The 27,465-nt window shown below is 41.7% G+C and overlaps 2 protein-coding genes and 1 non-coding gene across 7 annotated transcripts in view; 1 reads left to right on the forward strand and 2 right to left on the reverse strand.

Moving 5' to 3' along the window:
- ADPGK (ADP dependent glucokinase) overlaps positions 1-19,840 on the forward strand; it is a 33,032-nt gene extending 13,192 nt beyond the window's left edge. For 2 of the 4 annotated variants that reach the window (XM_037047097.1, XM_037047099.1), the window contains 4 exons: positions 4,686-4,806; positions 9,919-10,115; positions 10,768-10,866; positions 18,944-19,840. In XM_037047097.1, coding sequence (XP_036902992.1) covers positions 4,686-4,806; positions 9,919-10,115; positions 10,768-10,866; positions 18,944-19,498 — 972 coding nt within the window. In that variant the 3' untranslated portion in view covers positions 19,499-19,840. Of the gene's footprint in view, positions 1-4,685; positions 4,807-8,249; positions 8,386-9,918; positions 10,116-10,767; positions 10,867-18,943 lie in introns of those variants that run through there. The other 2 variants (XM_037047098.1, XM_037047100.1) reach the window with 2 other exon arrangements.
- Positions 14,295-14,401, reverse strand: LOC118987851 (U6 spliceosomal RNA). Its single transcript, XR_005066655.1, has one exon. It is a non-coding gene; the product is annotated as a U6 spliceosomal RNA (small nuclear RNA).
- The window catches only part of BBS4 (Bardet-Biedl syndrome 4), a 55,516-nt gene continuing 47,759 nt past the window's right edge, over positions 19,709-27,465 (reverse strand). The window contains exon 16 of one of the 2 annotated variants that reach the window (XM_037047095.1): positions 19,709-20,925. In XM_037047095.1, coding sequence (XP_036902990.1) covers positions 20,909-20,925 — 17 coding nt within the window. In that variant the 3' untranslated portion in view covers positions 19,709-20,908. Of the gene's footprint in view, positions 20,929-27,465 lie in introns of both variants that reach the window. The other variant, XM_037047093.1, reaches the window with a different exon arrangement.

Below are 27,465 nucleotides of genomic sequence, written 5' to 3' on the forward strand. Positions count from 1 at the left end.
AACTGTTCAAGGTCACATACTTAATAAGGGGTACAGCTGGGATTTGAACCCAAGCAATCTAGCTCCAATGTCCATTCTTTTAATGATTCCTGTATGTTGTGTCTCAGAAGTAGACCCTGGTGACTATAGCAACGGCAGATCTAATGGAATGGCGGAGTAGAGGCCAGATGGTAGGAGAGGAGAATGCCTTAGAAAATATATTTGTGAAGCATTCAATAAAATCCAGCACCCACTTATGATAAAAACTTGAAGCAAAGTGGGAATAGAGGGAACACACCGCAACATAAACGCCGTATATGACAAACCCACAGGCAACATCATACTCAATGGGCAAAAACTATAAACGTTACCCTTAATATTGGGAACAAGGCAAGAGTGTCTGCTTTAAACGGGGGGCGAGGAGGAAGAAAAGGAGAAAAAAGAAAATATATTTGTGGAACTTAACAAACAGGAATAGAATGATGTTGGATCTCGTCAAATGCTGCTTCTGCATCTAAGATGACTGTGGGGGGGGTTGTGTTTGGTATGTGGTAATTACGTTGATTTTCAAATGTTAACCGACCTTACATCCCCGAGATAAACCCCATTTTGTCCTGATATATTTATTGTCTTTCTTATGTGTTGTTGGATTCAGTTTACTAAAATTTTGTTTTAAATTTTTATGTCAATTTCCAAGAGGGATATAGATCTATATTTTTCTTGTATGTCTGGTTTTGACATCAGGGTAATACTGACCTTGGAATGAGTTGGGATGTATTTCAATTTTTTTTAAAAAGATTCTGTGTAGAATTGATATTGTGCCATCCTTAAATGTTTGTAGAATTCACCAGTGAAGCCTCTCTAGACCTGGGGTTTTTGATGAAGGTTTTTAACAATTTTGATTTTTTTTTTCTCAAAAAAAAGATAGGTCTAGGAAAATTCAGATTTCTTTTTTGAGTGAGCTTCAGTAGTTTCATCCTTCAAGAAATTTGTCCATTTCATCTAAGTTGTTGAGCATATTGGCATAAAACTAATGATAATATTCTGTTACCCTTTTAAGATCTTTAGAATCTGTGGTGATGTTTGTTATCACTCATTTCTAATGTTGGTAAATTATGGGTTTTTTTCCTTGATCAGTTTGGCTAGAGGTTTATCAATTTTATTGATCTGATCAATAAATAATGAGTTTTTTGTTTCACTGATTTTTCTATATTGTTTTTCTCTTTTCTATTTTATTGGTTTCTGTTTACTTTGACTTTAGCTTCCTCTTCTTTTTCTTGTTTCTTAAGACAGAAGCTGAAGCGGTTGATTTGAGACCTTGTTTTCTGATGTAAAATGTTCAGTGCAGTAAATTCTCCTGAAGAACTGAGCAGCAATGCACAAGTTTTGATGCATTTTATTTTCCTTTGGTTCATATGTTTTTTAATTTTCCTTTGATTTCTGGAAACGGGCTATTTAGTAGCCCATCCATGGACTACTTCAAAGTATATTTAATTTCTAATTTTGGGGGGATTTTCTAGATATATTTCTGTTACTGAGTTCTATTTTAATTCCATTGTGGTCAGAGAATATGCTTCTCTGACTCCATTTATTGAGACTTTTTTGGTGGCCCAGAATGTGGTTTATCATGCTATATTCTATTATTGGGTAGAATGTTCTAGAAATGTCAGACTGCATTGATTGTAATTGTTGTTCTAGCTTCTATAGTCTTACTGATTTTCTATCTACTTGATTTATTAATTATTGAGACAGGAATATTGACATCTTCCACTATAATTGTATCTATTTCCATTGCAGTTCTATAACTTTATGCATTGTGTACAGTATTTTTTTAAAGATCTTATTTATTTATTTTCATTTTTCAACAGAGAGGGGAAGAGAGGGAGAAAGAGAGGAAGAGAAACATCGATGTGTGAGGGATACATTACCTCTCACATGCCCCCAGCTGGAGACTTAGCCTGTAACCCAGGCATATGCCCTGACTGGGAATCAAACTGGCGACCTTTCAGTTTGAAGGCCAGCACTCAGTCCCCTGAGCCACACCAGCCAGGGCTGGCATGCAGTATTTTTAAGCTCTGTAATTAGATGCCCAAGTCTTTGGAATTGTTACAACCCCTTCATGAATTGGCCCCTTTATCATTACTAGGGATAAAGAAAATTATTTTATAATATTCTTTGCTCTGACATCTGTTTTGTTTGAAATAGCCATTCCAGCTTTCTTTTGTTTATGTTAGCATGATACATATTTTTTCATCCTTCTGCTTTTAATCTGTTTGTGTCTTTATATTTAAAATGTACTTCTTGTAGACAGCATATAGAGTTGGGGCTTGCTTTTTAATACATTTTGACAATCTCTGTTTTTTATTTGTATTGTTTAGACCATTTACATTTAATGTTATTGTTGCTATATCAGGTTAGGTTTAAATCTGACATCTTGGCATTTGTTTTCTATTTGTCCCATCTGTTTATCTTCACTTTTTCCCTCTTTTTCTACAGTCTTTTGGATTATTTTCTATGATTTCATATTATCTTCTCTGGCTTATTAGCTATAGTTCTTTGTTTTGTTTTGTTTTTTTTAAAGATTTTATTTATTTATCTTTAGAGGGGAGGGGAAGGAGAGAGGGAGAGAAACGTCAATGTATGGTTGCCTTTCGTGCGTCCCCTGCTGGGAGTTGGCCTACAGGGAACTGGCCTGCAACCCAGGCGTGTGCCCTGACTGAGAATCGAACCGTGATCGTCTGAGTCGCAGGCCCGCACTCAATCCACTGAGCTACACCAGCCAGGGCTGTTTTGTTATTTTTTGTTTTGTTATTTTAATCGTTGCTTTAGGATTTATTATGTACATTAGCTATCACAGTCTGATTGCAAGCAATATTAGCATACCACCATATATAGTTTACCTATGTATCATACAGATCTCACAGTATGTTGTTAATATTTTTAAGTAGTTAATTATCTTGAAGATATTTAAATAATAAGAAAGAAATGACATTTTCACATGTTGCTTATCCATCGCTGTTCCTGGTGCTCTTCATTCCTTTGTTTAGAGCTGTATTTCCGTAGGGTAGGGTATCACTTTCCTTCTGCCTGAGGGGTTTCCTTTCACATTTCTTATTGCGCAGGTCTGCTGGTGATGAATTCTTTTAGACTTGCATATCTGGAAACTTTTAAGGTAATTTGCTGAATCATTTGTGGGACTCACTTAGTCTTTCTGTTTTTTAGGAATCACTGTCCTTTGTTGCCCAATGTCCAGATTTTTTGAAAACCATTGTTTGATGTATTTTATCTGTTTTCCATTGATATTTCAGATAGGATGGTAAACTGGCTCTTGTCATCTCATCTTAGAAGCTGCAGCTCTAGCCAAGAATTAGAGAAAATAAAATAAAATGGTAGGGGCAAGACTTTTCAGAATTGGCAGATAATGGATACATATCAAGGCATAAAGGGAGTAGGTCAAGGGGATAGGGGTATATTTTCACCCAGAAGCTGGTATTTCTCAGACACATGAAAATTCCTCTGTGCAAATAAGCAGTTAATTAGCAAGTAAAAGTGCCTCTGAAGCTCCTGGGTGGAGCGTGTTAGATCTGAACGTGGTGGTGTCTCTGAGCACCCCTCTTTGGGTTCTCGTCCGAGCCCTCATCGTCCAGTGGTGTTGAGTCCGTTAGCCTGGCTCCGAGTGGTGTCTGGAGCTGGCATGGCAAAAACAACAGCAGTGTGAAGTGGGTTCTAAAAGGACAAGCCAGGAGAGACCCAGGTCAGAATGGAAAAGGTTTTGGAAAAGTTGCAGAGTACCTGCGTCCAAACTTTCTGCAGTGAAGTACTTTTTAATTCTCATATTCGGAAGGCTATCCTGTTCTCATAACAGCTAAGTATAGAAGGGAGCCTGATCTCACTTGTCGGGTCACCTGGTTGTGGAAGGGTATTGTGATCCTTGAGGTTGGGTCTTTTCTGTACTGCCTAAAATTCCGACAGAATTGTTTCAGTAGCTCATATCTATTTGCCTACACAGTATGTGAGTGAGTAAAGAAAAAGAGAAAGTAGGGTAAGGTGTGTTAGTCTGTCATAATATCAAAATGCCATAGACTGGACGGCTTAACCAATAAAAATTTATTCTCTCACAGCTCTGGAGGCTGGAAAGTCCAAGATCAAGGTTCCTGCAGGGTTCGGTCTCTGATGAGGGCCCACTTCCTGGCCTGCAGATGGCTGCCTTTCAGCTGTGATCACACATGGCCTTTCTTCAGTGTGTGTGGTTGGGGGAGAGAAGAAATCTCTTTTTTATAAGGCTGCCAACCCTACTGGATTAGGACCTTACTCATATGACCTCATTTTGCATTAATTTCCTCCTAAAAGCTGTTTTTCAAATACCGTCACCTTGGTAATTAGACTTTAACCTCTGAATTTTGGGGGGACACAAATGTTCAGTCCCTAACAGGGTATATGGGGTACAGCAGCTGCGTGGGTGACTAGCGCGTGGCATGGGTCTTTGGTCAGCCTCTCATCTCTGGGCACACTGGCCATGTGCTCAACACCTAAACCCTGGTAGTAGTCCCCTGTCGCCTGCCCCCAAACCCGAAGCTTCCAAACTTCGATTGGGACCCCAGTACTTTGTTAAAATGAGAAGTAGCCTGGGTGTACCTTTTCAGTTACTATACAGATTTCATGGGAAGAGGGACAGGTCTGATAGACTTCATATTTCTTGTCTCCAGGTTCTTCTTTGTGGTCCAGTGGGTCCCAAACTGCATGAACTTCTAGATGACAATGTATTTGTTCCACCAGAGTCGCTGCAGGAAGTGGATGAGTTCCACCTCATTTTAGAGTACCAAGCAGGTGAGAGAAATGAGTAAGTAATGGTGTAAGACTCATCAGAGGAGTCTTGCTTTGTCAGTGTGAGGTGTGACTATGCTAAAAATTTGTCTGTGTGAATTAGGACCCTGTTCACCAACAAAGATTTCTGTGCTGATACTGGCCATTGTGTCGAGGGAGATGCTAGAGTATTGCAGCAGTGAAGAGAACTCCCCTGTGTACAAACAGAATGATCTAAACACAGGAGGAATCTGGCATCTTGAGTAGAATTGAAAATGCACTAAACATACGCCTATAAAGTTTTTCTTTATTACTAAGGAAAGAGAAGGGCACATAACATCTGCCCAGCTCTGTGCTGGGTTCTGCCCTAGACATTTCTGGCCAACTGCTTCAAGCTGCTTAGAATTGACTCTAGGCCTCTGGCGAGCTTCCTGTGAAGCATTTTGTGTTGCCTTGGGTGTGTAACAGCGTGTGTCTTTCCCACTGTGTAATGTTCCAATGTTTATCACTTCAAACCACCCCATCCTGCCCTCCCCCGGCAGATTTTATGTTACACACTGCAGATCGGATTTCTGAAAGAATCCTAGATACCTGAACATAATGTGCATATGATTCTGTGTATTTTGCTGTGGTATCTTTCCTCTGTTCAGAAGTCAGCCTCTTGAATTTATGATTCAACGCATTAATCAAGTTAAAGACTCAAGCATCAAAACGGACTAATTGGTACCTTAAAGCAGTACTTACTTAATGTGCTTCAGTGAACTGCTTCCAAGTCAGACAGTTGAAAGAACCTCACCTACTAGAGTAATTATAATTAACTTTAATGTAAGAGAAATACAGTGCTTCTTGAAAATTATGCCTTTCTCCAAGAACAAAAAGAGAATTGTTCCTTGTTTTGGGTTGTCTTTCAGTGTTTACTAGAATCAGTCAAGAAGTTAGGGAAGGCAGGGTCTGAAAATTAGGGACAGAATGTTGGGGGAGGCAGTTCACATTTAACAATATACAAGTTTTGAGTTTCAGTTTTAGTTTCTCCCTACTGCCTGAAGGTTGTGCTGAGGATTAAGAGGTTAGTGTGTTTAAAGTTCTGTGAGCTGCTTAAATGAAAGGCAAGAACGAGACTGTTGACTGCAAGGGCCAGGATAACTGAGTTGTGCCTTTGACGTGCTGCTGATGCTGCTGCCAGTTCCTTACTCTCCTCACTTTCGGTTGGCACTCACGTCATGGACTCGGGACTTTTCTGGTTCCCGGTTTGTCATATACCTTGGAGACAACAGAGTGGAGACGGCTTTCCTCACCAAGACTCTTGTTGTATTTGACAGGTGCGCCTTGTATGTAATTCAGAGGATGGCACAGCTTATCTTGACAGGAGATTGTCTTTATCCTTGGGATTATAAACTTTACATTTTAGTTTTTTGTTTTCTTAGCCATATTTTCTTAGCACAAAGCAGTGACCTTTTATGAAACTCTATGTGAAGTTGCACTTTTACCAGCTCCTGGAGGGAACTTAGTCTGGTGGTTACAGCTGTTGGGTCAGCTCTCTAATCAGAAATCCACCCACTGCTTCTCTCTAACCTGGATGAATACATTCCCAGAGGGATTTGTCAACTTTGTTCCTCTTCCTCTCCTGCCAGACTCCTGCAGAGAAGCTTATTTTCAGGTTCTGGGCTGGGGATCCAGTGAGTCATTACATGGGTTTTGCTAACTTACTGGCTGAAGGACAGATTGATAAATTGAAAGAAGTAGTCACTTAAATAAATTCAAAGTTTTGTGAGAAGAGAGGGGCACTCACTATTAGGGGGTCAACCTGTCTGAATTCCAGTCACTTTGCTTCTCAGGCCATGCCCTCAGTCCTGTGTCCATCGGAAACAGCCAGTGAACATCCCTCCTTGTCTTCACCTTGCGGAAGCCTGTTTATTTTTGCCTCTCTCACTTTTTTCCTGAAGGAATTGATTTATTTTGAGTTGCTGTGTGCCTCTTTTTCCGAGGTTAAATTAGGCTGTGCTTCTTGGCAGCTTCACTGTTTAAGGGCCAGTTCCAGGTCTTACCCTCTGGAGAATACTAATGTCATGTCTTTTTCCCTTGTATAGTGTCTCATTATTTGGGGAGATCATTGGACTTGGAGTTCATGCCCATATTTCTTGTCATTGTAGGCATTAGAGTCATCGGTCTGTTCTCTTGTTTGTGTATGTTGCTGTTCGTTCAGGTGGCTCTGTGCCGGGGCCGTGTGCGGCAGTGGGAGTGATGATTGTAGAAGACCCGGCTCTGCCCTCTGCTCGCTGTCCGCTGCAGGAGATGGACTCCTGAGCAGATGATTGCGAAGTCATGTGCCAAGTCCTGTAACTGGGTGTAGCTCTGGCCCAGGAAAGGAAGTGATTGGGGGTCTTCTTGGGGGAGCAGAGTTGGGAAAGACTTCACAGGAGGTCTCCCTTGTGTCTGATCTTTAAATGAAGCAAAGCTGAAACACTACACTCAGCTCTGCAGACTTCCATTGGGTATTTTCTTTGAACCTGGGCCAGGAGCTAAGAAAGGAATTCAGTTTTAACAAATATAACCATCGCATTGGGCGCTAGTAAATAGGTACTGTCTTTTATTTTTATTTTTATAGATTTTTATATAAGTGACCCACATATAAAATGTTTCTCAGAGGAATGGATGCAAGAAAGCTGAACTCAAAGCAAAGGAAGGATGGGTTCTCCCAGCTTCGACACTTGCCCTAGAGTGAGCCCTACACGTGTGTGTGCACCGTGTTTACCACAGAGAGGCAGGGCTGCCGTTCGGAGGGGCCCGTTGCAGAAAGGAGGAAGGAGGTTGCCAGCTGCAGTTGGCACATCAACTGCAAGATGAGGAAATGCCTTTCTAGAGGAATATCCAGCAAATGGATGGGTTGGCTAAAAAGTCCCTTACCTTTTTTCCATGCGATGGCTCTAGTGGTGTCTTTAACTTCATTCGAAACAACTTTGTTAGATTGTATTGTGATAGCTGTCATAACAGTGTGCGTTTAAAAAAAACTTATCTAAATTGGTGAATTTTTGTGCAGCTAGTTTAATATTGAAGGTGAAAGAAATAATGCAGCATTTTCGGCCTATTATGCTTTATTATTTCAAGAAATATAAAAACTCAATTGAAACTCAAAAAAAGGATTTGTGCAGTGTATGGAAAAGGTGCTATGACTGATTGAATGTAGCAAGAGTGGTTTGCAAAGTTTCTTGATACTATTAACATTTTGTCAAGTAATTCTGTGCTGTGGGGCTTCCAGTTCTTACACATTGGAAGATATTTAGCAGCACCCCTGGCCTCTACCCACGAGAAGCCAATAGCAGGAGATAGCCAATATATTCAAAATACCCAAATCAATAAAGTTATTGGTGAAAATGAAAAACGTGCCTTTTTTTTTAACAGAAAAATCGTAACAGGCTTTCTGGCCAATTCAATAATAGAAACCAAATTTTTCTACTAGGTTTCAGTGTATGGACTTGGATTTTATAAAGGGGATGAATCCCTCATGTGGAGGGAAAAACATGTAAACCTGCCATGTAAGTCCTTGCCCCAGAGGGCCCGTGCTGGTGGTACCCTGCTTCTCCCAACCCCGTTATGGGCAAGAAGGTGAGCTCTGTGTGGTGAAGCCTCTGATCGAAAAGCTTCACCAAGTGAGCTTGGAGAGAGCCTCTTTCATCTTCCCTGCTTTCGGACTCGTACTCCTCTCAGGTTCTGGGCAGCTTGTGGAGTCTTAATCAGTTACTTCTCCACCTATTATTGCACATCAGAATCCTCAGCAATGGGACCTTGCCACTTGCACTTTAAAAATTTTTTTGTATTTATTGATTTTAGAGAGAGGGAGGAAGAGAAACACCGGTTTTTATTCTACTTATTGATGCATTCATTGGTTGATTTTTTTTGCTTGTTTTGCTTTAAAATTTTTATTTAATTTTTAGAGAGAGGAGAAGGGAGGGAGAAAGAGGGAGAGAAACATAAATGTGTGGTTGCCTCTTGCATGCCCCCTAATGGAGACCTGGCACAACCCAGGCGTGTGCCCCGACTGGGAATCAAACCATTGACCCTTTGGGTCACAGGCTAGCACTTAGTTCACTGAACTACACTGGCCAGGGCCACACACCTGCATATGTAAAGCTAGGTTTCCTAGGAGATTCTGATGCATGGCCAGTGCTGAGAACCAGTCCTATAGATGAGCACAGAATCCTCCTCCTGCCAGGAGACCCACCCGAGGATGGATTTAACTCCCTGTGTGGGGACTGTGACAAATGCTATGGGAACCAGACATGTAGTGTTCCTTTGAAAGAGCTGGCAGTCTGTTGGGAAATATGACCCAAATATGTGAAAAGTTAAGTAATGATATATAGGTTTAACTAGTTCAAAATAGAGGAAATAATTCAAAGCATAATGATTGTCACAAACCATGGAAAGGAACATTTCTGTGGATGCTTAGAGTGGTGCAAGTACCTCAGGCTGAAGCAGTCAGAATCCATTCAGGAACGAAGTAGCATTTAAACAGTCATTATTCCATAGTAGCTCACTCAGAGGATGCTATTTAGAGCAGCCAGATGCCCTTGTCTTCTGGATTAGGTGCCTGGGAAACACTGGGAGGGAGGAGGGAGTGCAGTCAGCTTGACTCTTGAAATTTCAGCCCCCTTAGGCCCCACCTAAGTGGAAGGTGCTCCAGGCACTGCTGTCAGGTGCAGACAGAGAAAGGCAGCATTGCTGTATATGGGACACACTTGTATGCACTCTGTGCTGGTATTTGGAAGTCATGCTGCTGCTCTGTAACTGGGAAAGGACACAGGTAGCCTGTGTTTGAAAAGCTCAGTGATCAGCGAGCTTTCCTGAGACTTGGCGGGAGCTAATTGCCAGCCCTTTGATAAAGGTATATAGCATCCATACTGTGTTTCTGTGTTTTTGTTGGGTTGGGGTTTGGGTTTTCTTTGGTGTGTTTCGTTACTGATAACTATCTCCCTGGAGGTAGTGTGGTGCTTACCTGAGGCCATTGTAGTGGGGGTCTACTCAGCCAGAAGCCAGCCTGCCCAGAGCAAAGGCTCTATTGGGGCCCCTGCAAGCCCCCTATAGCTAGGAGATTTAAAGCCTCTTCCTTTTCTTTCCATTGTGTTGACTGGGCTTTCCTAGGGGAGCAGTGGGGCCAGTTAAAAGCCCCCCATGCCAACCGATTCATCTTCTCCCACGACCTCTCCAACGGGGCCATGAATATGCTGGAGGTGTTTGTGTCTAGCCTGGAGGAGTTTCAGCCAGACCTGGTGGTCCTCTCTGGATTGCACATGATGGAGGGACAAAGCAAGGAGCTCCAGAGGAAGAGACTCTTGGAGGTAACAGCACTGATAAAGAATTGTGCAGATGTCAGCTAGTGTGTTTCTTCAGAATCCTGCCTTCTGCCCTCTGCAACTGATGCTGTCTGGTCCTCAGTCCTGACCTCCCCAGTTCATGGCATGGCAGCTGGCTCTGACCCTGCCTTCTGCTCCAGAGAGGCACCTCACGGTATTCTCGCAGACACAGGCAGCAGCTTTAGCGGAACAGGTCAGAACATCTTTCTGACTGAGCCTCTGTATACGGTGCTAAACTGAATGACTGAAAGCTGCAGTGTCTGTAGTTTGTGTCTTTGTGTTATTTGTGTCATCTCACTTCTCATCAGCTGCAGATTCAAACAGCATTTGAAGCCATCTGCTCACTTTAGATCCCCAGGACCAGATTGACTGCATGAACATACAGGGGCGGCCCTTTGTACTCTCCTGAGTCTGTACCACAGTGCCTCTCTGTATCAGTAATGAAATACACAGAGCCTAGATGTCCCTGTTGGGAAAAGCATCCCTCATCCACAGAAGCTGTGGAAGCCTACCTGGCTGGGAGCTTTCATGAGGGTGCAAAGAAGACAGCAACAGTACACATTGCCTCTTAGGGCCTGATCATTTCTTCCTCTTGCCTGACTTCTTATCTAATGGCAGTGCTATCCTCTTCTTGCAGGTTGTGACCTCCATTTCTGACATCCCAGCTGGTATTCCAATTCACCTAGAACTGGCCAGTATGACTAACAGGGAGCTCATGAGCAGCATTGTGCATCAGGTAACCATGTGGGCGGCACATGGGGCCCTCTTTGGCCCTGACTCTCATGGGGACTTGCAGAGACGTGCGTTTGTCCGGCAGGACCAGCTCTTTGGGCTCAGGGCCCAGCTTACTGAGGTGCGGCTGACATGCCACTCAGACCTATGTCCTTAGAGATTGAAATAAGAAACCAGAACTGTTCTGAAGCAAAATCTCCTTCTAGGTTAGACATGTGGCAGTGTATCAGCGGGTTCATGGGCTGTTTCTTCTTCCGGAATGGGGAAGTTGGGAGTGAGTGGTCTACAGTGGAACTCATAGGGGAACACTGAAAGCCCTGCTCAGCTGCTTTCAACTGAACATCAAGAGTTCAGAGAAAGGAAACTGGGAGAGCTTCACTCCCACACCACCAGGCATCCCATGTTCACCGCCTGCCTTGGGGCAGCAGCAGTGAGGAGCTGAATCAGGGAGGGTGATGCTTTGGAACGCAGACTTGGGGAACCTGGGTCGGAATGCTGGCTTTGCTGCTGGCTTTGCTGCTGGCTTTGCTTCTGGCTAGCTGTATGAAATTAGGCAAGCTAATTAACTTTTCATTTTATTATTATTTAGTCTTTTTAATGGGTAATATTCATATTAAAAGCTATACAATGAAGCCACTCTTCCTTTTTCCTGCCACCCTTTTCCTACTGTTAGTAATCTTAGTTTCATCTGTATCCCTCCAGTTTTACTGTGTACATATATATGCAAATACAGGAACTTCCAGCCAAGATGGAGGCATTGGTAGATACACTTTGTCTCCTCGCACAACCAAAAGAAGGACAACAACAAATTTAAAAACACCAAACAACCAGAAGTGCCAGAAAACTGAACTGTATGGAAGTCTGACAACCAAGGAGTTGAAGCAGAAACATTCATTCAGACTGATAGGTGATAGGAGGGGTGGAGACGGGCAGCCAGGGCAAAGAGGACATGCAGCAAGGCTACGGCTAGCAGATCAGACAGTCCCACATTTGTGTGCAAATAAACTCCCAGGAGGTATGCTGGAGAACTCCCACAGGCTCACAGGAGAATCCCACAGGTTCGTATAACATAAACCCACCCACCCGGGAATCAACATCTGGTTGGCCCAGTTTGTTTGTGGGTAGCGGGGCAACTGACTGAAAGCCAGCCGAGAGCTGAGCAAGCAGCATAACTCCTTCTCAGGCACCACCTTCACATACAGCATGACAACGCAGCGATGAGGGTTGCTCTGCCCTGGCGAATACCTAAGGCTCTGCCCCTTAAAACGTAACAGGTGTTACATTTGCCGAGACAAAGAAATATTACCCAAATGAAAGAACAGATCAAAACTCCAAAAATAGAACCAAGTGATGAGGAGATAGCCAACCTATTAGATGCAGAGTTCAAAACACTGGTAATCGGGATGCTCACTGAAATGGTTGAGTATGGTCACAAGGTAGAGGAAAAAGTGAAGGCTATGCAAAATATAGGAAAAAGAAAAATGTTCAGGGAACCAACAGTGAAGGGAAGGAAACTGGGACTAAATCAGTGGTTTGGAGCAGAAGGAAGAAAGAAACATTCAACCAGAACAGAATGAAGAAACAAGAATTCAAAAAAATGAAAAGAGGCTTAGGAACCTCTGGGACGTTTAAACGTTCCAACATGGGAATCATAGAGGTACTAGAAGGAGAAGAGGAAAAGCAAGAAATTGAAAACGTATTTGAAAAAATAATGAAGGAAAACTTCCCCAATCTGGCAAAGGAAACAGACTTCCAGGAAGCTCAGAGAGTCCCAAATATATTGAATATACTGTTCTGCATTTTGCTCTTTTTCATTGAGTGGACTTTTTAAAAAAAATTTTTATAAGGGTCTGTTTGAGCCAAATGGATAGCATGTGCTAGGGAGCAAGATTGCAAATGCTCCTAAGTGGATTTTGGAGATCTTTTTATGTCATCACTTGGAAAGCACCGTCTATCATTTCCTAGCCACGTGGTTAAAAGGAACACGGGGCATCTCGGTTTATTGAACCCAGATCCTCTCGATGGCAATTTGGCGTGATGTCCCTTTGCTGTTCCATGCAGTGCTGCCACCAGTAACTTTGCCCATGACTTTATTTTTCCTATTAGCAATTTATCATGCATGTGTATGATAAATTCTCAGAAGTAAAATTAGCTGGATTGGAGCAGAAAAGGCATTTGTAAGACTGAGATGGACAAATTGCCCTCCATCAGAATTATACCAATTCACTTCTACTAGACTTCTTCACAAGTGCTTATGTTTCCTCATTTCCTTGAAACCAGAAGGATTTAAAAGCATGCGTTGTTAGCATTCTGACAGGTGAAAAATGGTATTACAGAATAGTTTTATTTACTTATTTTTTCTAATCCTAATAATATGAAATATTCTTTAAAAAATATTTTATTTGTGCTATTACAGTTGTCCCGATTTTTCCCTCCTTTACGCCCCTCCACCCAGTCCTCCTCACTCCCTCAGGCAATCCACACCATTGTCCATACCCATGGGCCATGCATATATGTTCTTTAGCTACTCCCTTCACCTTCTTACAACCAGGTCCCACTTCTCCACTTAAAACTGTCAGTCTGTTCCATGTTTCTATGCCTCTGATACTATTTTGTTAGTTTATTTTGTTAGATTCCACATATAAGTGAGATCATTTGGTATTTGTCTTTCACCAACTGACTTATTTCACTTAGCATAATACTTTCCAGGTCCATCATGCTGTCTCAAAAGGTAAGAGCTCTTTTTTTTTTTCTTTTTCTGCTGTGTACTATTGTGTAAATGTACCACAGCTTTCTGATCTACTCATCTGCTGATGGGCACTTAGGCTGTTTCTAGCCCTTGGCTATTGAAAATAGCACTGCTACGAACATAGGAGTGTATATATTTTTTGAATTTGTGTTTCAGGATTTTTAGGATGTAGTCCCCAAAGTGGAATTGCTGGGTTAAAGGAAGTTCTATTTTTAGTTTTTCGAGGAAGTTCCATACTGTTTTCCACAGTGACTGCACTAATCTGCATTCCTACCAACAGTGGATGAAGGTTCCCTTTCTTTCACATCTTCACCAACACTTGTTGTTTGTTGATTTATTAACGATGGTCAGTGTGACTGTGGATATCTCATTGTGGTTTTCATTTGCATCTCTCTGATAGCTAGTGATGTTGAGCATTTTCATATGTTTATGCGCCCTCTATATGTTCTCCTTGGAGAAATATTCAGATTATTTGCTCATTTTTTAATTGGGTTGTTTGTCTTCCTGGTGTTGAATTGTATGAGTTCTTTATGTATTTTGAAAATTAAATTCTTATATGATCTATCATTAGCAGATATGTTCTCCCATACGGTAGGATACCTTTTCATTTTGATGCCTTCTTTAGCTCTGCAGAATCTTTTTAATCTAATGTAGTCCCATTTGTTTATTTTTCCTTTGTTTCCAAAAATATGGAATGCTTTAAAAACTTACATGTCATCCTTGCACAGGGGCCGTGCTAATCTTCTCTGTATCGTTCCATTTATAGTGTATGTGCTGCCAGAGTGAGCACTGGAATAATTTTTTTTAAAAAGGCTTTACTTTTCAAGGCAGTTTTAGGTTCACAGCAAAATGAGTAGAATGTAGAGAGTTCCCACTCACCTTCTATCCACAGGCCCACAGACCCCCTCCCCCACTGTCACACCTGCTGCACCACAGCGGGATACTTGGTACAGTCAGTGAACCTACACTGGACATACTTACCACCCAAAATGCATGTTTCACTTTAGGGTTCACTCTTGGTGCTTTTTGGTATAGTTTTCACTTGCATTTCTGTTTGGGAGGTTATCTTTTCACTTTTTAAAAGAAGCCATTTTTATTTCATTTTCTCTGTAACTACTTAACTTCTCCTCAGACACCTTATCAGTAAAGTGGAGGCAATCCCTGAGACCCTCCCTCCCTCAAGGGTTACAGTAAGAATTGAATGAAATAAAGCCAATAGTTCAATGTCCGGCAAAGAACGTGCAGTAAATGGCAGTGCTATTACATTAGCAAAGGTATAGGACATTGATTTTTAAATTAAATATAAATACATACACACGCATGGGCACCTACCTGCGCCTGCATGCCCGCACACATACAGGGGCTCATCTCTTACACTAATATTCACCTTAGATCCACTTCTCTAGCTCTAAGGAGGAAAGTGCTAAGTAAGAAGGATGGCAAGGTGGACGTAGTGGTTCCTTTTAAACCTCTGTGCAGAAAACAGGCTGCACAGAGAGGTCCAGTCAAGATTACTTTGTAAGTCAACACAGTACTGAGAACCACCCACAACCACATCAGAATTACAACTAAACTACAGAACAACCATCATTCAGAACCACCTGAAATCTGGCGGAATGGAAGTCCTACAACCAAGGATATAAAGATGAAGCCACATTGAGACAGATAGGAGGAGTGGGGGCAGGGTACAGGCTTGTCCCACATCCACATGTGGCTCAAATATTGGGAGGGATATCTTGGCTGAGGAGGGCCCCCTAAGGGGAGTGAGGGGTCCCAGTCCCACATCAGAACCCCCAGTCCAGGGCTCGAATCCAGGAAAGGAAGTCCCCATAACTTCTGGCTGTAAAGACCAATGGGAATTGTGGTTGAGTGAGACGCAGGGCTTCTGAGTCCCAAGTGCTGAGGCAGCACCTTGAAATGCACCAGGGACATACAAGGAATGACAGCTTTCTCTCAGAAGTGCTGGCAAGCACCATTGTTTCTCTGACGAGCCCTCCCTTCAGAGCTGGCATGTGGGCGCGGTACCTGTCTCTGTCAACCTGGCTAACACTGGTAGCCCCACCTGGTGATTACCTGAGTCCTTGCCCCACCAAACTTTTGGACCTACCCAAGCTGTTCCCAGTAGCTTGTCCATACAAACAGCCTCTCTTGGCTCATGCTTCGGACTTTTCTAAAATTTCTCAAACAACCTGTATTTGGCCTGTGCATACCTATACCTCTTGCTAAGTGGACCTGGACCTGGCACTAGCAGGAGCCAACCTTAGCAGCTTGGCCGCTTCTGAGCACCCCCGGCCCAGCACAAGTAGCTGCCATTTGCACATTGCTCTGTAACTCATGCCAGGTGGCCCTGGGCAGGGCATAGGCGGTGGCTGACCTTGCACCTCCCAGGAGACCCCAGAGCATCTGGTGGACAGCTTCAGACCATCGTGGATTACAACCCAACCACTTCCATGAGTGTGACACACTCAAGGGGGGCAGGTTTGGCAGGCACCAAAGCCCCAGTGAAGTGAGATCAACTCCATGGGATTGGGCCCCTGCACAGCAGTTCCTCTGCTGTAATTGCAGCTCATCCTTACAACCAGTCAGCCGAGGGAGTATTCCCTCCCAGTGATGTGCCAGTAATAGGACAGTATACACAGCTCACATGGGGCATACCCAGAGCACCTAGCTCAGTGGTCAGGGAGGCTATGCCACTGGGCCCTATAGGACAGCAACTACATAAGGCCACTCTACCATGTCTGGGAGACATAGCAGTTCTACCTGTTACTTAGAGACAAACAGGGAAGCAGCCAAAATGAGACAGACCCCAAATGAAAGAATGGGAGAAATCTCCAGAAAAAAATGAAACGGAGGCAAGCAAACTACCAGATACAGAGTTCAAAATGATAATAAGGACTCTCAAGGAACTTAGAACTTCAACAGCATAAAAAAGGACATGAAAACCATAAAAAAGAACTAGTCAGAAATGAAGGACACAGTAACTAAAATGAACAATATCTTACAGGGAATCAATGGTAGAATAAATGAAGCCAAGAATCAAATCAACAATTTGGAGTATAAGGAACCAGAAAACATCCAGTCAGAACAGCAAAAGGAAAAAAGAATTTTAAAAATTAGGACAGTTTAAAGGGCCTCTGGGACAACATTAAGTGTAACAACATTTACATTATTGGGGTACCAGAATGGAAAGAAACCTATTTGAAGAAATAATGACAGAAAACTTCTCTAACTTTGCAAAGGAAATAGACATATCAGCCCAGGAAGTACAGAAAGTCCCAAACAAGATGAACCCAAAGAGGCCCACTCCCAGACACATCATAATTGAAATGCCAAAGGTTAAAGACAGAATCTTAAAAGCAGCGAGAGAAAAGCAATTAATTGCCTACATAGGAGTTCCTATAAGACTGTCAGCTCAATTTCTTGACAGAAACTGCAAAGCCAGAAATTTTCAAAGTGATGAAAAGCGAGGACCATGCTTAGCAAAGCTATCATTTAGAATCGAAGGACAGATAAAGAGCTTCCCAGATAAGAAAAAGGTAAAGGAATTCATTACCACCAAACCAGTATTATAAGAAATGTTAAAGGGTCTTATTTAAGAAGAAAAACATCAACAATGTGAATAATGAGTGGGCAATAAATTCATATCAACAATTTCTTTAAATGCAAGTGGATTAAATGCTCCAATCAAAAGACAAGGTGACTGAATGAATAACAAAACAAGACCCTTACTTATGCTATGACAGACTGACTTCAGATCAAAAGACAGACTGAAAGTGAAGGGACAGAAAAAGATACTTCATTAAAATGGAAGCAAACAAACAGCTGAAGTAGCAGTACTTATACCAGACAAAATAGACTCTAAAACAAAGGATATAACAACAGACACACAAATCAGTAGCTCCACTTCTGGGTGTTTACCCAAAGAAAACAAAGTACTAAATCAAAAAAACATATACATCCGTATGTTTGTTGCAGCATTATTTACAATAGCCATGATATGGAAGCAACCTAACTGTCCCTTAGTAGATGAGTGGGTAAAGAAGAAGAAGAAGTGATTCATATATACAGCGGAATATGGTTCAACCATAAGAAAGGAGCTCTTGTCATCTGCAACAACATTGATGGATGTAGAGGGTATTGTGCTAAGTGAAATTAGAAAGAGAAAGACAAATGTCAGATGATTTTACTTATATGTGGAATCTAAAAAAAATAAAGAAGCAGAACAGCCCTGGCTGGGTAGCTCAGCTGGTTAGCTCGTTGCCACAGTAAGTCAGGGTTGAGGCACACGTGAAAGTCAGTGAGTCCATGGATGAGTGGAACAACCGATCGATATTTCTCTCCCTCCCTCCCTCTCCCCCCTTCCTCCCCCCTCTCCCTCCCTTTCTCTAAAATCAATAAGAAAAAGTAGCTTTTTTAAAGCATAATAAGAAACAGACTCAGAACATTTTGATGGTTGCCAGATGGGAGGGTGGTTGGTGGGATGGGTGAAAAGGGAGATGGGATTAAGTTCGAACTGGTAGTTAGAGAATAATCACAGGGATGTAGAGTACAACACAGAAAATATGGCCAATAATGTTCTCATAACTATAGTGTCAGATGGGTATTAGATGTATTGAGGTGATCATTTAGTAAGTTATATAATGCCAAGCCATGTGGTTTTACACCTGAAACTAATATAATGTTCGTCAACTGTAATTTACAAGTAAAATAAAAATTTTTAATTAAAAGAAAGAAAACAAGCTCAGTGGCTCTTGTGTAGTTCTCTTTCTCATACAGTATTATTACTAAATGTTTTCCTCACCCACACCTGCCTAAAAGTGTAGCTCTGACCTGAAACTATTCTTGCTCCTCGGTATTGTCACACACAGAGCCACTGTGACCCTGACTGTGTGCTGCTAGGGCCTTCTGTACTTTACTGGTGTGGCGCCTGCCGACAATCTGGAGCTGAGAGTCACATCCGATCAAAGGCAGGTCTGCTGTGTTTGCAGACACTCATTTCTTAAATATCATTACATAGGCACCATGGGAATAAATACAACACAGGTACACCTCTGCCCTTTGTCTTGTAATGGCAGATAGCAAAAGACTAGATCTAAGACAGTGTGACTGCAACCTCGCTGTTTATCCTGAGTGATGATGGAAGTGCAGGTGGAAGTAATAGTGAAAACAGTGACCTTCAATCTATTGCTTCCCCACCACAGACTTTAGGGGCAGGGAGTCTTGTGAGGAAGAAATCATCCATCCTGCCTTCCTTCCCTGATTTTAGTCATTGGCTCTGTCCTCAGATACCTTCCTGATGTGAATCAGAAAGATGTCATTTTGTTTTTGTTAGCAGGTTTTTCATTCGGTGACGTCCCTTGGGCTGAATGAACAGGAGCTGTTATTTCTGAGCCAGTCGGCAGCCGGACCTCACTCTTCTCTGTCTTCTTGGAATGGTGTTCCTGATGTGGGCATGGTCAGTGACATCCTGTTTTGGATCTTGAAGGAACATGGGAAGAGTAAAAGCAGAGCTTCAGACCTCACCAGGATCCACTTCCACACACTGGTCTACCACATCCTGGTCACTGTGGATGGACACTGGGCCAACCAGCTGGCTGCCGTGGCTGCAGGAGCTCGTGTGGCAGGGACACAGGCCTGTGCAACTGAAGCCATAGACACCAGCCGAGTGTCCCTGCGGGCGCCACAGGAGTTCCTGACTTCCCATTCAGAGGCGGGCTCCAGGATCGTACTCAACCCCGATGAGCCAGTGGTGGAATGGCGCAGGGAGGGCGTGTCCTTCCACTTCACGCCGGTACTGGTGTGTGACGATCCTGTGCGGACTGTGGGCCTCGGAGATGCCATTTCGGCTGAAGGTCTCTTCTACTCAGAAGTGCACCTTCACTATTAGGGAGGTGATTGTGAATAATTTTTCCCAAGGAGAACTAGCGAATATAAGAATATAGGAATTAAGTGGTTTGGAAAATAGGATCAAGGCATCAGAACAGTTTCTAGATTTAAAAATCAAAGACAGCCAAAGACACAACAACAGATTAAACTGTATCAGATACATTCCAGCCTGTTGACAATTACACAATAAGATTTCAGGTTTTAATCAAAATTTATCTACTAATGAGACTGGATTTTGGTTTTTTATGTTGTGTGTTACAGGGCTAAAAACCTGATTTCCGTATCCCCAGTTTATGCAGCATTCTCAAGTATTTTAGGCCAAACTTCTTCACCCTGGAGCGCATGCCAGCTGGAAAAAGCCCCTCCCCCCTCCCCCCTTCAGGAGTGCACGCTCACGCACCGTGTCTAGTGAAGGCCACTGTGAGTTTCTCCAGTTCCCTCTCCACTCAGCGCTCGTGGTCAGGGTCATGAGTTCCATTCAGTGCTATCATGAAAATACTGAGTATATCTTCTCAGTCTTGTCTCAAACATAAGACAGAGCCACAAGTGAGGACACAATCCTTCCCCGCTGTGCATCATAGTTGCAGTGAGGTGGGAGCCTGGGCCCAGTGAGGGAATCGGCCGTTCTGCGTGGGTCTAGAAGCCTGGCTGACCTCAGGGTGGCCCCGTGAGCTGAAGGGCTGTGCCGTCCTGCCCTGACTCTTAGGTTGTATGCCAGCTCGTCAGAGACTACTGTGCGCGCCCAACCTCATTGCCCAGTTCTGGACATACTGTCTCCAGCAGAAGACTGCTCTTTGTTCGTGCTGGTCCATGGAGGAATCTGCATTTACAACTGGAATGTGCCTCTGTGTGTGTGACTGGCTGTGTGTGTTTTACGTGGACATGTCACATCCATTACAGAGTTTGACCTCACAAGAGCCCCAGGATCATGAAGATATTGCTCGTGTTATGTATTTATTTTTTTTTTATAAATCAAGGAGACTTCTATGTGCTTTTAAATATATTAAAAACAATTACATTTCAGGAATCCTAAGTCTGTTTGCAATTGATTTTGTTCCCACCACCACTCTGGAGCCAGATACAGTAGAAGTCATTCCAACCTTGAGTCATGAGTTCTGTGTTACTCTGCTCTTGAGAGGTGTTTTGTCATCTTGCCTTCCCAGTCACTGCCTGGACAGTCCCTCACGCTGAGCCTGAACTGCAGGTCTGTCCTCTGTGTTTTAAAGTGAAAGAAGATACTAGTATCAAGTAGCTAATCCAGTTGGACTGAGCTAATTAGCAGTTGGAAAGGATGGTGAGCCTTCTCGGTTTGTTCGAAGAGCAGTCTTGGCAGCTGATGGCAGGACAGTGGTTTTGCACCCAGCTCACAGCAACAGCTTCTGGAATCTCAGGTGTAGCTCATGTTCTTCATTTATGGCCGCTCCTTGCCTACTTTGGGTAAGAAGAAAAGGCTCAATTACTCTTTCAAAGAAAACTTAAATCTCGCCCTGGCCAGTGTGGCTCAATTGGTTGGGCATCATCCCACAAACCAAAAGGTCACCCCCTCAATTCCAGGTCAGGGCGCATGCCTGGGTTGCAAGAGCAGTCCCCAGCTGGGATGCAGTCGGTGTCCCTGCCTCACGCCATTGTTCCTTCCCCTCTGTGTATCAAAAGCAATTTCTTTAAATCATTTAAGCCTAGAGAACCTACACAGCTTGAAATTCAAAAGTAGTTTTTTAAAGGAAATCTCTGGCTGCTACTTCAGGATCTGCCCCCAACCTCAATTAGAAATCATTAAATACCAACATTTTAGCCTATTTTTATTAGTATTAAATGAGGTTTTTATAATCCCAAGAAGAACTGGGACAAGCCATCATTTATGTTCTAAACCTGAGAACACTTGGAGAGTCCTTCAGTGTTCTCCGTGGGACCCTGTTCCGAGTTGTCTCTAAGTTGCATCTGCTCAGGCCCTGAAATCAGTATATTTCCAGCAAGTTCTCCAGTTTTCAGTAATATCAGTAAAGACTAATCAAGCAAGTGTAGTCAGCACACACCGTAGAGCAGTGAAAGAAAGATGAAAAAATGAAAAGATGAAAAAAATTTCATCTTTGTTAAAAGATGGATTTTGAACTTTTAATAGTTGCTAAGTCAGTTTGGTGATTATTACAGAAAGTATCAAAATGTCCCGTACAGGGGTGTTACGAATGTTGTGTGGTAGAACTTCATCTATGCCTGCGTGAGCACACGTGTACGTGAGTGACCGTCACCCGGGGCAGCTCTTGCAGAAGTGAGCAGGAAAGGCAGGGCGTCCAGCCCCTCAGCCCTTTGCTTTGAACTATGTTTTACAAAGGTTTTCACATATGATTTGATGTGAAGAAAAGTTTGAAAATTCACTGGACTAGAAAGAATGGCTGCTGAAAACTGAGCCTTCGTAAAAGTGTTCTAACACTCTTCCATTCTCTTGAAGTTCACTTAACACTGAGTGGGGCGGGGGTGGGGGAGAAGCTACAACACACAAAAAACATTTTCAGGAGATGAGAAAAATCAGTAAAGTCTTGTCACGCAGGTTCAGTTTGCAGTTTCTCTGTCAAGTTGAGTGGGGCGAGGATAATTGTTCATCAATAGAAATCCAAATTCTATGCAGGGTTTTGAGATGGTAAGTATTATATGACATTGGATCCGTTCGCCTTGCTGAGGTTCACTTTCCTCATCTGTAAAATGGGTGAATAGTGGTCCCTACTCTCATAGTGTTCTTGACTGAAGGAGAATGATGTGCAAGATAATTACCACAGCACATGGCACATAATTGTCATTTACTATTACTAAAGGGAACAGGGAATTTCCTGAAACTTGAGAACTACTTTAAATCGTTGAAAGGCTACCACAATGATTATTTCACTTTTTTTTTTTTTGGTCCTTTTTCAGGGAAAAATTTTCACAACAGTGAAACAACATACATTTTAAGTACCATTTGCTAAGTTTTGAAAAATGCATGTACCTGTCTAGCCCAAATGCCTGTCAGATACAGAATGTTTCTGTCACCTCTTGACATTTGCAAGTCATCTCTAACCCCACTCCTAACCGCCCCCCCAAAAGGTGCATTATTTATTTTTTCACCATAAGTTAATTTTGCCTGTTTTGGAACTTCATAGAAATGGAATCAAAGTATTTGGTCCTCTGTATAAAGCTCTGTTCAGCATAAAGTTTGTGACATTAATCTTTGTTGTTCCATGTAGTTTGTTACTTTTTGTAGCTAACCAGTATTCTACTGGGAGTACAGTGTTTTCCACTTTGGGGCCCATATGAATAGTGGTATCAGCAAGTCTTTATAGACATTCTCATTTCTCTTGTGTAAAAATTCATAGGCATGAAATTACTGGGATAAATATATATTTTGGGATAAGTGGTGGACTGGACCTTTCTCAAAAGTAGTTGGACCATTTGCCTCCTACCACTGATCTGTGATCGTTCAGGTGCTTCTCATTTGTGCCGACATTGGGAGTTTTCCATGATGAATTTCAGCCATATGATGGGTGCATTAGTGGTATTTCATTGTGGTTTTACTTTGCATTTCCCTGGTGATGAACGATGAACACATTTTTACATGTTTGTTGGCCATTTGGCTATTTTTATGAAGTGCCCAAATTTTTTGCCTACTTTTTTTTCAATTGGGACATTTTATATATGTTGTTGTCTTAGTGTTTTTATTCCTGAATTGTGGGAGTTCATTATATATTATGGATATAAATCCTTTGTCATACATATCTTGTGACCATATTCTCCCAGAATGTGTTCCCAGTTTATAGATTGATACTAACTTTCTTCATGTTTTATTGGTCTTCTGTGTCCTAAGAAATTCCTTGTCATGAATATAGTCTCATACTTTCTTCTATAACTTAATAATGTTAGGTTGTACCCTCAGGTCTACAATCCACTCTGAGTTATTTTGTACAAGGTGTTAGTCTTGGGTCAGATTCATTTTTTTCTACACAGGTATCCAGTTTTCAGCCCCATTTTTAAAAAATAAAAACAACTTTCCTTTTCCTATTGTGTTGCTTTGATGCCTTTATCGAAAATCAAGCCCTGGCTGGCGTAGCTCAGTGGATTGAGTGCAGGCCTGCAAACCAGACGATTGCGGTTCGATTCCCAGTCAGGGCACATGCCTGGGTTGCAAACCGGTTCCTTGCAGGCCAACTCCCAGCAGGGGATGTACAAAAGGCAACCATACATTGATGTTTCTCTCCCTCTCTCCTTCCCCTCTAAAAAATAAGTAAATAAATAAAACCTTTAAAAAAATATTGACACTTATGTTTAAAAAAAAAAAAGAAAATCAAATGACTTTGTAAGTATGGAGTCTGTTCTGTTTTATTGATCTATGTGTCTATCCGAATGCCAGTACCACATAATTAAACTATTATGTTTAAGTCTTTTATGAAGTTTTTTGTTTATTCATTTTTAGAGAGAGAGGAAAGGGGAGAGAGAAAAACATCGATTTTGTTGTTCCACTTATTGATGCGCTCATTGGTTGATTCTTATATGTGCCCTGACTGGACACTGGAGCCAGCTGAGCTACCCAGCCAGGGCCTGGGTAAGTCTTGAATGGAGGTAGTTAGTATAAGTCCAACTTTGTTCAAGATTGCCTTGGATGTTCCAGGTCCTTTTGTATTTCCATGACATCTTAGAACCGGCTTGTTAATTTCTACCCCAAAACCTACTGTGATAATGATACCTGTACACCAGGTTGGGAAGAATTTTTACCTTAACAATATTTAGTCTTCCAGTGCACGAACACAGCTTATGTCCCTGGGGATATGTGCTCCGAACTGTCCTTATTAGTTAAAGCTTACGATAAGTTCCGTTCCCAGTCGGGGCACATGGCTGGGTTGCAGACCAGGCCCCAATCAGGGGCCGTGCGAGAGGCAACCACACATTGACATTTCTCTCCATCTCTTTCTCTCTCCCCTCCCCCTCTCTAAAAATAAAAGTGAATTAAAAATATTTAAAAAATTAAAGTCACAATTAAAACAATTCATAGGACTCTATTTCATTAGCTCCCCCATCAGTCTTCATTTTCCCTTTGTTCGTGTTTCAGACAAGTCTGCATTTCATCAATTTTAAAATCAAAGAATAAGATCAAAATAAGAAAACAGTAAGTTTATTTGGATCATACAAATTTTGCAATGTCTCTGACAAGATTTTCAATTTTGTTTTATCATGTGTGATGCTATCTCTAATATCTCCATGATTACTATATATGATGCTATACTGGGTCTCCCTCTTCTTTTTCTTTCTTTTTTTAAAAGATTTTATTTATTTATCTTTAGAGGGTAAGGGAAGGAGAGAGGGAGAGAAATATCAATGTATGGTTGCTTCTCATGAGTCCCCTGCTGGGAACTGGCCTGCAACCCAGGCATGTGCCCTGACTGGGAATCGAACCGAGATCCCTTGGCTCGCAGGCCCACGCTCAATCCTCTGAGCCACACCAGCCAGGGCTCCTTCTTTTTTGCTGTAAAGTTCACCCGTCTCTCACCCTGCTCCCCTCTGGCATTTATAAGCTTGTTCTCTATTTCTATGGGTCTGTTTCTGTTTTGTTTACTCATTTGTTTTATTTTTTTTTAAGATTTTACAAATAAAGTCAGATACTTCTCTTTATCTGACTTAATTGTAATGCCCTCTAGATCCATCTATGTTGCTGCAGGTGGCACGCTTCTGTTCTTTTTGTTGCTGAGTAATGTCCCATCGTATTTATCAACCGCATCTCCTTTACCCACTCATCTTCTGACGGGCACCCACCGAGGCTGCTTCTGCATCTTGGCTGTTGTAAATAATGCTGCAGTGAACATAGGGGTGCGTATGTCTTACTGAGTTAGTGTTTTTGTTACCTGCTCATAAATAACCTGCAAGTGGAATTGCTGGATGGTATGACAGCTCCTATTTCTATTTTTTTTTTTTGAGAAATCTCCATACTGATTTCCATAGTGTCTGCACTTATTTATAATCCTACCAACAGTATATAAGGATTCCCTTTTCTCGCCAGCACTAGTTATTTCTGATGGTAGCCATTCTGACACGCGACATTTCCTTGTGGTTTTGATTTCTATTTCCCCGATGCTTGGTGATGATGAGCATTTTTTTCATGTGTCTATTGACTATGTGTATGTCTTTGGAGAAATGTGTATGCAGGTATTCAGCCCATTTTTAATGGTATTGTTTGTGTGAGTGGGGGCATTGGCGTTTATATTGATGAGTTTCTTATGTATATTTAATATTAACCTCTTATCAGATATATAATTTGCTAATAACTTCTCCATTTCAGTGTTATTTCTTCATGTTGTTGATGGTTTCTTTTGCTTTGCAAAAACTCTAGTTTGATGTAGGCCCATTTGTTTATTTCTTCTTTAGTTGCCCTTGTCCAAGGAAACATCCAAAAAGGTGCAAGACCTATGTCAGAGAGTTTACTGCCCGTGTTTTCTTCTAATTCCAGGTCTTGCATTTAAGTCTTTAAACCAGTGTTTCTATTTGGTGTAAGAAAGTGTTCCAGTTTCATTTTTATAGGTATCTGTTCAGCTTTCCCAACACCACTTATTGGAGAAACTGTCTTTACCCCCCTGTGCACCCCACCTCCTTTGCTGTAAATTGACTGTGTAAGTGAGGATCTGTTTCTGGGCTCTCTGTTCTCTTCTGTTGATCTATGTATCTGGCTCTTTTTTTTTTTTTCCAGCACCAACTGATTGTTGTAGCTTTGTAGTCTAGCTTCAAATCAGGAAGTATGGTGCCTCCCACTTTATTCTTTCTCAAGGTTTCTTCGGCTATTCAGGGTCTTTTGTGGTTCCATATAAATTTTAGGATTACTTTTCGTTCTGAGAACAATGCCATTGGTATCTTAATAGGGATTGCACTGATTTGCATATTACTTTGGGTACTAAGGACATTTAAATATTAATCCTTATAACCTATGAGTAAGGTATATCCTTCCATTTATTTGTGTTTTCTCTTTCTTCAGTATCTCATAGTTTTCAGAATACAGTTCTTTCAACTCTTTGATTAAATTTATTCCTAGATATTTTATTTTTGTGTGCATTTGCAAATGGAAATATTTCCTTAATTTCTGGTGATTTATTGTTGGTTTATAAGACATAGCAGCTTTCGGCATACTGACTTTGTATCCTGTAACTTTATTGAGTTCATTTATCATAATAGTTTTTTGGTGGAGTCTAGGGTTTTTTACATATGATATTATGTCCTCTGCAAACAGTGAGGGTTTTCTTCCCCTCTGATTTGGATGCCTTTTATTTCTTTTTATGTGAGTTCTATGGCTAGGACTTCCAGTACTGTGTTGAGTAGTAGTGGTGATAGTAGGCATCCTTGTCTTATTCCGACATTAGAGGGAAATCCTTCCATTTCCACCATTCAGCGCAGTAGATATTAGCTGTGGACTTGCTATATGTGGCCTTTGTTATGTTGACGTATGCTCCTTCTGTACCCATTCCGTTGAAAATTTTTATCATGAAAGTATGTTGAATTTTGTCAAATGCTTTTTCCGCATCCATTAAGGTGATCATATGATTTTTTCCTTCATTCTGTTAATGTGATGCATATTAATTGATTTGTAGATATGGACCCATCCTTGCATCTCTGGGATAAATCCCACTTGGTTATGGTGTATAATCCTTTTAATGTGCTGTTGAATCCCATTTGCTAATATTTTGTTGAGAACTTTTAAATCTATGTTCATCAGGAATATTGGCCTATAATTTTCTTTTTATGTAATGTCTTTGTCTGGTTTTGGTATTAGGGTAATGATGACATTGTAGAATGAATTTGGAAGTATTTTTTTCTCTTTGATTTTTTGAAATAGTGTAAGAAAGATAGGCATTAATTCTTTGTTTGGTAGAATTAACCTGTGAAGCCTTCTGGCCCTTGACTTTTATTTGTTGGGATTTTTTTGTTTTTGTTTTGTTTTGTTTCTACTTCAATTTCATTGCTAGT

The sequence above is a fragment of the Sturnira hondurensis genome, unplaced genomic scaffold, assembly GCF_014824575.4.
Source record: "Sturnira hondurensis isolate 20B ecotype Veracruz unplaced genomic scaffold, ASM1482457v3 Scaffold0005329, whole genome shotgun sequence".
Taxonomy (NCBI): Eukaryota; Metazoa; Chordata; class Mammalia; order Chiroptera; family Phyllostomidae; genus Sturnira; species Sturnira hondurensis.